The sequence below is a fragment of the Marmota monax genome, unplaced genomic scaffold, assembly GCF_021218885.2.
Source record: "Marmota monax isolate L192 unplaced genomic scaffold, Marmota_monax_Labrador192_F-V1.1 WCK01_AAM20220418_F8-fsc00091, whole genome shotgun sequence".
Taxonomy (NCBI): Eukaryota; Metazoa; Chordata; class Mammalia; order Rodentia; family Sciuridae; genus Marmota; species Marmota monax.
Window position 1 is genome coordinate 3,248,835 of NW_026692434.1, and position 12,578 is coordinate 3,261,412.

At 34.9% G+C, this 12,578-nt stretch overlaps 1 protein-coding gene across 7 annotated transcripts in view; it reads left to right on the top strand.

Moving 5' to 3' along the window:
* The window catches only part of Col19a1 (collagen type XIX alpha 1 chain), a 327,672-nt gene that overhangs the window by 138,337 nt on the left and 176,757 nt on the right, over positions 1-12,578 (top strand). For all 7 annotated transcript variants that reach the window (XM_058578798.1, XM_058578800.1, XM_058578801.1 and 4 more), the window contains 2 exons: positions 2,588-2,641; positions 11,897-11,950. In XM_058578798.1, the coding sequence (XP_058434781.1) occupies positions 2,588-2,641; positions 11,897-11,950 (108 nt within the window). The remainder of the gene's footprint in view (positions 1-2,587; positions 2,642-11,896; positions 11,951-12,578) is intronic.

Genomic DNA, 12,578 nt, shown 5'->3' on the forward strand with positions numbered 1-12,578 from the left:
AACTATATTTCTGTTCCTTACACTGAAGGGCATTTTGAAAGACTTTGTCTCTTGCTTTGAAGAAATCCAGGTTATCCCTGATCTGTTTTAAAAACAAGTGAGCTTAATGGTTTTAGAGCCCAGGTTGTTTACTGAGTGAGTTGAATTGGGGATCTTGAAAACATTACTTAATGTCTCTGTCTTCTGTTTCCTGATTTGTAAAATGAAAATAGTGATCCTGTGTTTATCCAGGGTTGTCATAGAATTTCAAGATGCCTGTAGCAGTGCCTGGAACATAGTGAAAACTATAAATGTGTTTGATGAATATAATAATAATGGAGTAAATAACTTGTTTTCAGTGAACCTTACTCGCTTTCAGTGACCTGTTTGCTTTTTACATTAAAACTTACACTTTAAAAGATCCATTGTAGGTTTTTTCTAGTCACCAACTTGAAGCAGAGTCTTTCTTCTTTAGCCTTCTGCCATACCTCTTACCCTCTTGCCATATAGCATAAAGCCCATCAGACTATCAACTCCATTCAATATGCTATTATTTAACTTTAAAAAATTGACCACATAAAAGCTTGCATATCTCCTTATAGATACATAGCCCTTTAATATAGAGAAAGCTCATTTTTTCCATCTATAGGAACCATTATTTGTGTGGGGTGTGTGCTGGTGATTGAACCCAGGGCTTCATGCTTGTTAAACCCATACTCTACCACTAAGCTACTCCCCTGAACCCAGAATCAGTATTTATAAATAAAGAGTGTCTTCATTTTTAATTATATTCTAAAGTTAATAATGCTGTCCATAGAATTACTGTTGTCTTCATATATCAAAAACTTCATTTTGTTAACTTGTGTTCAATATCTTTTATGAAAACATTTATACACTGTATTATTTCTCAGCTGCTAACTATATAGATATATTATTTAGTGCACTTGTGAGCTTCCTAGTTGTTATGTTGCTTCTGAGTTCTGTTTTGTTTCATTTTTGAGGTCCTGGGTGTTGAACCCAAGGCCTCATGCACGCTAGGCAAGCAAACACTTTTCCACTGATCTCTACCAACAGCTTTTGGTCCTAAATGATACCCTCTTCATCACGACTATTCAGTGGAATTTTCTGTGAAGATGGAAATGTCCTAATCGTGTCTCCTGAAATATGGCTAGGAGAGTTGAGGAACTGAGTTTTAACATTTTTATTTAATCAATTTAAGTAGCTACATATTGCTGGTGGTACAACTCTAAAGTAACTCCTGGGTCCTGTGTTTTCAGATCTAACTCCTTAGCTTCATTGTAACTATTTCACTGAACATGATTTGTATAATTTTGTCATTTTTTTGTTTAGGCATATATATTCTTATATTCTGGTGATCAAGTTATTTTTTACTTCTTGTATTGTCAATATTATAATAATTATATATGTTCTTAGGCGATTGGGACTATGCACACATATTTCTGTAGAATGTTTCAGTATCTGATGCCTTCTTCCTTAAAATGGGATACTTGCTTTTTGATAACATTTTGCAAGTAGCAATAATAATGTTCAATGCAAAAGAAAACAGAAAATATAAAAGAGAGAATAAAAATTACCTTAGTGGCATAAAGCATGTATATTCATGCACACACATACACAGTATAATAGACTTGGTTGACTCCTTTATATATATAATATTTTATTTTTAAATATTTACTGATTGTGCAGATAATATATGTTTATAGCTAGAAAGAAATTTTAAAATATTAAACTACTTTTAATTTTAGGCTTGTATTTTCTCAATATTATTTTTAAGATCTATAGATAGACAGATATACTGGTGAACAGATATATGGATAGGCAGACAGGTATTTTCTAAGAACTTTAAATGTTCTCCAGATATGCAGAGTGTGCCAATAAATGTGTACACCGTTCAGACAGAAACCAAGTTAAAAAATAAAAATCAATATGGGCATGTATCATCCACAATGGCATTAGTAGCCATTTTGAATATTTATAACTTTAAAATAATAAAAATAGGTATGGTTAACATTTATTCACTAAATTTTTCTATTGATTAATTAAATTTTTCTTTTTAAACCATGAGAATTTTCTTATAAAATTTCTAAGCATGATTTTAATGGCTGTATTATGGTCTGTCCCTTGTATATATATACCATAATTTATTTAATTAGTTCTCTTTATTGGACATTTAGGATACTTTTCTTTTTTCCTAATAAATAGGATGGTGCCCTATGTATTCGTGCCTTAAACTTTTCACCTCTGATTCTTCTTTTGGATACATTCTTAAAAGTGAAAGCACTTCACTAAAAAGTGCTTAAAAATCCTTGATACGTACTGCCAAATTACCCTCCAAAAATTTCTGTCCCTTATAGAGGAACATAAATAAATCTTGTTCTAGTTCCACTCTTTCATCAATTTTTTTCAGCTTTTCTTTGAACCTTTAAACTTCTTTTTGGTTTTAGAACCTAGATTGTTATTGAATAAATGTTTCTTTTAAGGGATTAACAAACTACTCGTTGGTTATAAATATCCAAATAATGTAACTCTCCTGTTTTTTCTTAGCAAAGGATGTAACATTTTCACTGTATAAATTGTTTCTTTCTAGGGTGAACAAGGAGCAAAAGGAGACCCAGGACTGGCTGGCCTTAATGGACAAGATGTAAGCCTAACTGTCTTTTTTCTAATCTTCTGTTTACATTTTGCCACTGAAATAGTTTATCTAGTGCCATTAAGATTTGACTGTCCTTGGCAGAACTAGCCACAGTGGAGCAAAATTAAGAATCAAGGCAGCTTTTTGGATTTGGGTGAAGGGGCAGTGTTTGTAGTTTTTGTTTTGTTTTGTTTTCATGGCATATTAGCAGCAGAGTTTTTATTTTTAATTATTTGGCTTTTATATATTTCATATATGTGCTTACCTTTAGCAGCTCTTTTGTATTTGCTCTTTCTGGTGTATTTTTTTAAGTCTTCCTTTCTCTATTTACTTTCTTCTTACATATATTCTGTAGGGGCCTGTACCGTCACCCTGACTGCTCTCTCCAAATCCCCATTAGAGAGAAGAAGTGTAGGGAGACCTCTGTATCTGGACTGCTCCCTGACCACCAGTTCCTGACCTTGGAATGTACAGCCAGTGACATCCCTGCTTCCCAGTCATCTCCTTCCCTTTCCCTCAAGACAGTCATCACCTCTTCCCCTCCAGAATATCATCCTAGTTTTTAGGAGGAAATTTGAATAATAGCCTGAATCTGAGCTTTCTTCTGAAATATAATCTCGTTTAAAGTCATCAAACTCTCCATTTGCTATTGACATCCTAACTTTACTGGGGGAAGTATCCAAAATAAGAATTATTTTTTAATTTTGATTTCCTTATCTCACTTACATAAGACCTAAAAGACCACCCTGCCTGCTCTATGAATAAGCTAAGGAAATAATACCTAGGACTGTATCGGGTTCCCTAATGCCTCTGTGCATCTTCTATGAAGAAGATCATTACAATGAGAAGCAAAGCTGAAGACCAATCCTTGGGGCTAGTGGTGGATTAAGAGGGCTCCCTGAGGGAAGCTCCTGTGGAAGAATGTCCCTAGAAGTTAACCCTTGTAACCAACACTGGCCTGAGGCTCTAATTTCCCATCCTATCACCCTCTCATACATAGTTTTACTACCTTGTTTAGTTTCCAGAAAGCTCTATTCACATCTAAAATATAACACTCATTCCTGTTCCTCTGCTCCTTTGAAGTGATTTTCCCACATCCAAGAATGGGCTCTAGTACCAATGGCTTCTATCTGGGAAGTCACTCTCTCCACCTTAGCACATCTGGACACTGACACATGTTTAAACAGACTAGCAGACTTGCCTCCTTACCCATTACTAGAGGTTCTGGAGCAGAAGGCCAGCGCCTAGTTTGTATCCCAGTTCTACCACTAGCTGAGCAAATCACTTCTCAGAGTCTATAAAATGATAGACTTGGACTTTAGACTGACTGACTTCTCCATGATGAAAGTGTCCTCTGATCTTATATAAAGAGATTATTAAGATTCCAAACTTGAAAAGTATGATGAGATTTGAAGCTTCATTCTGGTTTTTTTGAATGCTTGCAATATATAAGGTGCTGTGGAGAAAATAAAACCAGAAAAGTAGCAGGATCCAGAGTGTAGGAAGTACTGCATTTGAGAATATCAGTTCTTCCTATGAACACAAGGGAGATAGGATCCAAGCTGTGTCTAAATGAAGATTCATTTTACATGTGTCCTAAAATGGGTAGTTTGGGCCTTAGCCTGGTTTTCTGTTCTTTCTATTGTTTCTCCCTAAAATCAAAGACTATGTCTTAGAATTCCTGGTGTTACCAGAATCCTATGCCAAAGGTCCTACTCTGGGGTCCCAACAAATCAGGTACAGCCACTCACCCCAAAAAACAAATGAAAAAAAGTAATGGTTAAGAGAAGGAAGGGAGCTTTAATCATTGTAGCTATACCAGGAAAACAGGGGCACCCACATCCTCAACCCTGACTGTAAGGATACTGACATGAGCTTCCAGATTATATAGATGAGGGGAAATATGCATCATCCCGCAGGCTTGGCCAAACAGGGATTTGGTTGCCCATCATCTCAGGACTGTACAGGCAGGCCCTTAACATTGCTATTATCTGGTAATTTCAGCTCATCACAGGATGTTTAAGGATCAGACCTATTGTTCCTGGAATCCAAGGTGACTCAGAGCAAAGGAGACAGATGCAAAATGGAGGTGGACATGCCAAGATTTTAATTCTGCTTTTAGTTACTCATTGGACATTTGCAGACCTAAATGAAGAGTCTTAAAGTCCCTGTTACAGTAGTATTTAGTAATGTTTAGGGAAAGGTACACAGAGATATTGCAGAGGTGAAAGATAAGATAGATAGGTAGGTAGGTAGGTAGGTAGATAGATGGATGGATCTATATATCATTGATACATACATATAAATTTGGCACTTGACCAGAATGAAAACTCAAAAATTATCCAACACTGTGACCATTCTTTATGGGAAAGATTTTTAACTTGTGAGTAATATAAGAGCATCTAAAAGATAAACTGCAGTGTTGTAAAGAAAAATCACTTTCTGTGCATGCGAGCTCTCTCAGATACAGAAGCAAAACAAAAATTTTTTAAAGCTTGTAAAACTAATGTTAGAGCTAAAATAATATTAGAGAAAGAATTTTTCCAAACATCTGAGTCAAACTGGAATTTAAAGATTAGGAAATTTTCTTTGTTGTCTGAAAGGAAGCTGATAGGCCTTTTAGAATTAATCAGTTGATACATAGTATGTTGGAGTACCTACCACAAAGTCCAAATTCTCTGGCTGCCACTGTCTGAACTTCCTATCTGAACAAAACCAAACTTGCTGGGAGGGCCCAGAGCCCAGTGGGCCCTGTGACTATGACCTTTTCTCCCCAGGAGGGATCCTGAAAGAGTCCTTCACAGGCCCCAAACACAGAGGTGCTATTTCTTTAGCACCATAATTGTTTAATGTAGCTCATTAAGAACACTATAAAGCATGACAAAGGACATTAACTTTTCTCACTTGGTTACTTAATTGATATGTAGATGGTGTTATTTTCCTTTGCTTAATTTTGCCAAAGATATTCAGGAGTCATGATCAAGAAGTAAGAAAAAGTAATGAAATTTCTCCTCTTTCTCCTCTACTATCCCTTGATTAAAGAGTCTTATGTTGTATTATTGTACCATCAGTACTGGAAATATTGATATCATGTTGTAGCATATAAATTGTTTATACAAGAAATTCAAAGTTCAGCCCTTGCTCAGCTTTATGTGGTAGCTAGAACAGGGGGCAATAACATCCTTATTTTCAGAGGCAACAAATGAAGGCTTAGCAAATTAAGCAACTTTATTTTAGAAAATAATAAAATAGGGGCTGGGGCTGGGGCTGGGGCTGAGCGGTGTAGTGCTTGCCTTACACATGTGAGGCACTGGGTTCTATCCTCAGCACCACATATAAATAAATAAATAAGTAAATAAGTAAATAAATAAATAAATAAGTAAAATAAAGATATTGTGTCTATCTACAACTAAAAAAAAATGAAAATAGTAAAATCAGCCTTTAACCTCAGTGTTTGACAGAAAAGTCTTTTCCTGACTATATTGTGCTATACATCATTGCCTATTTTTTAATGCTAAAATAAATAACAGCCTCTGCAGACTAAAGTAATTCAGCATTTATGACAGTTCACTCTGTCAGTATGCACAGGTATACATCCATATGGGTTGAAACTATTAAAACAGCAATTTTAATCTGAAATGAAGTCAAGTCATGATGGAGATTATCACTTCAAAAATATTCTATTAGAGTGCATAGTGAACAAGCTTGATGGGCCAGCTCACTTCTTTCTGAACTACTTTCTAAGTCAAAATAAGTTGGAATGATTTAATATTTCTATGCCCTTTTTAATAATCTTTATTGTAATATATCACATAAGCCTGAATGTCAATGTATATTATAATAATTTTTTCTATGCTAGTTTTCCCATAAAATGGACCAGATTACTTCAGAAAATATAAACCTTAATTAAAGAGAGGTATATAGAAGTTCAGTCTCAATAGGGCACTCTTGGCATTTTGGGCAAGGCAATTCTTTGCCATGTGGTCTGTCCTTCAAAAGCAGAACATTTAGCATCCTTGAGGTTTACCAAATAATATTAAATGCCTATAACAGCCCCTAATCATTTCTTGCTCGCTTGCTCTCTCTAGCTCTCTCTTGCTCTCTATGGTATTAGTAGTTTCCTTATAGTTTAAATAAAGTATATCAAACATACATTGAAATTGTAAAAAAATTGAATTGCTAGAATTTATATTTTAAAATTTAAAACTTCATCTTGATACATAGTCTAGTGTACAATTAAATGATTTTGATAATATGAGATGCATTCAATAAGTGATATCTTAGAACAGACTTGAGGAGTATTGCATAGTTATCATCATGAAACCAGGCTACCTGGATTCAAGTTCCAGCTCTGCACTAATAATGATATAGCTGGCATAGTACATTATTTATTCTTTTTGTCTTTATTTGCAAAATGATATGTTAATATTAATGGTACTTACCTCACAGGATTTTTTTGGGAGGATCCAAAGACTTATCATATATTAAGCATTTAGAACAATGTCTTCCATATAGTAAAGAGCTATAAAACAGTTGCTGTTATTAAAAACTGGATTAAACACAACACATTTATCTCTAATAGAAAAATCTTTTCATTTATTTGATTTTTGTAAGGTTATGTAATATTAGAAAAGTAGATTTTCATCATTAAGTTTAGTGTCTTCTCTGCATCTTTACTGTGGTCTTTCAAACATCCCTTATCAGAATATCATTTGATGTTTCTAAAATAATAATGTTAATCTCCTTATACCAATGCAGTCTTGTGCTACTAAATACAAAATATTGAAATTACAAACCCAGAACTCCACTGGCGACAGCTGTTGCCAATGCAGGAAGTAAGGTGCAGTTAGTGGAACCTGAGGCAAAGTTAATTAATGGGTTAAAAATTTCCACAAATAACATTATTTTGTATCATCTGGTTTTTAAGGATGCTGCACCTCATGAGAAGTAGTTCTTGCAGTAAAAATTTTATTGTCTACTTGCTTTTGTAATTCCAGTTCAGCTTCCATTTGCCTTTGGATCAGAGTTTCTATCTCCACATTACACATGCAGAATCAGCTGCTGTGCTTTTAAGTATCTTTATGTACATGAATTTTGTTTAAAACTTTCGTAGTAGATACCCATCTTATTCCATCTTAATTTTAGTGTCTGTTCCCTTTGGTGCTTTATGCTGTTTGGAGAGTACTGTGCCTTTTCTCCCCAGCACTCAATAACCATTGATAGTTTCACCAGGGAGAAAAACTGTCCCTGAGAAAAGCATCACTGATTTATTTCTTAGAGCTTATTACAATGCCATGGCCTTAACAACATTGTACTTTGTCACAGGTGGACATGAGTTACATGGGTCCACTTCAATGGCCGTGAAAGTAGAAGCTTGATGAATACAGTGTTTCTCAGTTGCATTTTAACCTATGTGAGTTAAAGCACAGTTGTTACCTATCCATCAAACTGAGTATAAAACAGAACAGAAAGAACGGTTAATTATCCCTTAAACTTGTACTTAAAGAATAAAAAGCAACATTTGTTAGGCACCTGCCATGTACTAAATGTTTTTACAACATGATTCTCATAAGAACTATTCAAAATAACTATTATTTTTACCTATTTTATAGGGATGCTTAAGTAAACTACCTAAGATAATACATAAAATGCTATTTCTCTACTGACTCTCCTGACCTTCCTGTTTCTGATGTCTTCAACACCTCTCAGAGAATTGAGCATCCTGGGGAGCTGCTCTCTTCACACCCCCTGTAGAAATCTATGATGATACTGAGTAGTTGCATTGTCTTGTAAATGTTATTCCTCACCCCATGCCTGGCCATGGTTCACTCAACCCAAGAAAGTTAGCTGAGTCAACTACCAATAAGTCTTTTCTCTGGAAGTTATACTTAGGATTGATTTATCAGGAAAAAAACCTTTAAAATTTTTAATGTATTATTTTATGCCTACAAAATAATATATGGAATGCATGTAATGGTTATGAATAATAGTTATAGCTGGAACATCACCAAATTCAGAAATCATTTTAAGAACTAAAAATCATCATCCTCTCAAAGCTGCCAGTGTGGTTCTCCCATCCCACCTCCACTCCAGAGTTAGTAATTTTCTTAAATGTTGTACTTACTGCTTTCTTCCATTTTTAGGAATTATGTTTTCATATTCATGTTTATAAGGAATATATTGATTAGTCTTACATGTTTGAGATTTTCTGATTTTTGTTAAATAAATGCATCTCAGGGTTTTTATCAGCTATTTCTTTTGTCACGTTTGTCCTTTCTCTGTATAGTTTTGCATGAGCAAGAAAACATAAAACTGCTTTTAAATAAATTTTTAGCACAATAAGTGGCACAACCTCCCAGCCAGCTACTTAACCCAGCTCCCTTTCCCAGTCCACTGCCTCCACATCTACCAGTCCTGCCTGCCAGTATGTTCCCATTCTAAACATGGCTCTCCATCTCCACTGTTACCACCCATCCCAACCATCTTGCTCTCCTGCCCAGAAAGCTGTCATAACCACTTTACTGCTCTCTTGCTGCCTAAAGTATACATTTTACCTTATAGCCAAAGCAATACTTTTAAAATTGTAACACCATGTTATTTTCCTGATTACAACACACTTAAATGGCTTCCTGTTGCACTTTTTAAAATTTCCTCTTCCTCACCATGGCCTGCAGTTCTCTATGTGCCATGATCTATGACCAACCCTATTCTTCTTCACCTGCATGCCAGTGACACTCCTTCCACCTTGGGGATTTTTTGGTCTGCTGTTCCTACCACACTCATACTTTTCCCCAGGATCATTGTATGGCTGGATTCTTCTGAAATAACAGATGTCCCCTGAACACAGAGGCTGTTTCTGACCACCCTACCTGAAGTAGCAGCTTTCCCCTTCACTCATCAGTCAGCCTGTGGACCTGTTTGTTGTCAGTCTCCCTCCTCCTATGAGTTCCAAGAGGGCAGGAACCTTGATTTTGTTAAAGAAAAAAAGTTATTCTATTGTTTATTTTTTTAATGGCAAGAAAGTCTTTATTCAAGACTATTGCAGAAGGGGAACTTCAGTAAAGGAGAGAGATTGGGCTCAAATCCAAATACAACAAGGGCAAGGGGACATTCCATAGTTAATAAGTAGAGAAAAGGGGGCCAGTGGATAGAAACTTCATAAGAGGAGATATCAAGGGTGGGGTGATTCTTGGATGACCTGATATAAGAAAATTCTTACTAAACAAAGGCCAGTAACTTAGATAGCAAAGAAAGAGGATGACAAACAGATATCAAGGGTGGGAGATTTTTCCTAAATGGACTTAGGAAGATTCTTGCTATAACTGGCCTGAGCATGCCAAGGACAGAAAGCAGGGTGAAGTTTAGAGCTCATTGACAAGAGGGCTGAGGAAAACCTGATTGAAAGGAGGTTATGGAGAGAATATTTAACAACTTCTGATTCTTTTTATTTCTCTAAGACAGTATTATCCAATAGAAATATAATGAAAGCCACAAATTCAAGACAAACATATATTACATTTTTTAGCAGCCATATCAGAAAAGGCAAAAAAAATATAAGGCAGTTGAAGCTACTTTTAAAAATATATTTCAGTTATTTCATTATATTCAAATGTTGCCATTTCAACACATCATTGATATAAAATTTATTAATGAAGTATTTTACATTCTTACAGCAAATATTAGAAACCTAATGATATTTTACTTTCATAGCACATCTCAGTTCAAATAGTCCCATTTTAAGAGTTCAGAACTACCTGTGCTTGAGGTATTGTAATGGACAGTGCAGATTGAAGTCTAGAAGAGTGAGTGCACACCAGTGATATAGTACATGTTTATTGGATAAATGGATGAATGGATGATAAAAATCTATTCCCAGAAATGACGATTGTCTTCCCCCATGTAGTTAGGTATGCTGTTGCCAAGTTTTACTCTGAAAACATATATGATTTTGGAAGCAATGGATATGTCAAATAATAATAATAAATCTTAAATATATTTATTTATTTTTTACTCTTTATTTTTGTAACTATTCCAGAATAATGATAGAAAAAATATATATAACTATGGTTTTTGTTCAGAAAGCATTTATACAACTATACAAAATCTTTTGGACAGTTAGATGTTGTTTTCATTCATTAAAACTTTTTTTTTAATGTATAAAATTCAAGTTTCCACATGCTCTCTGCAACAAGATTATTTTAAGTATCTGGTTTTCTTTTGTTTCCTTCTATCCATTTCTGGTTTTGGATTGAGTAGCTACATATTCTGGCATTTGGCACTATTTATTCATTACAAAATGTCAGGGTAGTAATAGCTGGATCCCTGAGTGAGCAACAGTAAGACACTTGGATTTACTATGTGTAGTGTGGCTTCAGAATATTTCCTTTTTCCATCATTGTTCTTCACTCACCCAATGTGTTAAATTAAAGGATGAAGGAAGATTTTTCTTTCTATTTACCACGCAGTGAGGATATGTCTATCTAACTTTCTTTCCATTTACACTGTGAATACTTTCAGCTGTAGAACTGATCTCCTCCAGTGAAATCTATTGTGGCATTCACGAAAGCTGTCATTTCCAAGTCAGATCAACTAAATACCCATGAAAACACCAAAGAGTCCAGAGGATTCATGAAAATATTTATCTGATATTCTGTCTATGTCTTTTGTAGTCCCACTTGATATCTTTATAAATCCAGGTTTTAAAAAAGAAAGGAATTAGAACACTAAAGCACACTTTAAAACAGGAAAGGGATTACATTTTAGCTCCGCATTGTGATTGACAGAAAAAGAATGCATCCTTCATTCCTTTTTCCCCACAATTAAATTTCTTGATAGAGATGTAAAAATGTTTTTGATTTAACTCTTGAATATTTTGGCAAGCTTTATAAAGGCCAAATCAATGCTAAATCAGAGGTATTTACAACATCCACAAATTTAATCCAAAGTGGATACTTAAAAGCTCATATAGATCTAAATGATGTTCTCCCAGATGGTGAATTAATGTCATTTTAGCAGGAAGCAAAGTTGCACAAATATGCAGTATTGAGAACTCGTGCTGATTTAATGTATCTGTACCCACCACAGCGCAGATGTTGCTTATCATTTTAGTGCCAGTTGTCTTTATTTTTCTCTATACCACAAAAGGAAGAATGGGATTTGGGAGTTCAGTAAATTATGATTTATTTTGTTACTAATGACTTGTTTGAAATTGAATCTTTCTATGACCTGTATTAAAAAATCATATTGGTTATCTTCTTTGTGTAGGGTTTGAAGGGTGACTTGGGTCCTCGTGGTCCACCTGGTCCAAAAGGAGAAAAGGTATTGTATTACCAAAAATGTGTCAACCTTTTCTTAAGAAAACATCAGAAACCTGTGCAGTGACTTCTTGTTGATACCATTTAATGGCCAAAAACATTTTAAAACTAACCAAAGACATTAAAAGCATATCAACAATAACAAAGCCTTTTGGTTCATTTAATTAGTTTGAGGAGACTAAATGTGCAATTGCTAGTTGACTTAACTGGTGTTTATAAGATTTCCCTTTTCTTACCCTTGCTTAACAGCATGCTGTAGTCAATCTTAAATTAGCAAAGGTGTCTTATATTGGGGAACTCAGCCAACAATACTGAGCTGCCACCATAACTGTGAAGCAGGTGGCTTTGGGAGTAAAGAATCTAACTTGAAATCTCAGTCTTAGTCTAAATGCTCCATTTCCTGCCACATTTTCCCATACGCTATTTGTTAATGGTCTATTGGCAGTAACCTTGAAAAGAGAATTAAGGAATAGTACAAGCAAGAGTCGTGTTGAATAAGGTCATTAGGTGACCTCAACTTGATGAAAATTGTTAATGTGTATGTTTTACACTGTATTTTGTTCTCGGCTTTCAGCACATTTAAAAATCCTTATCTATCTTCAACATTTATCTCTGCATCGAAGGTGATCTTG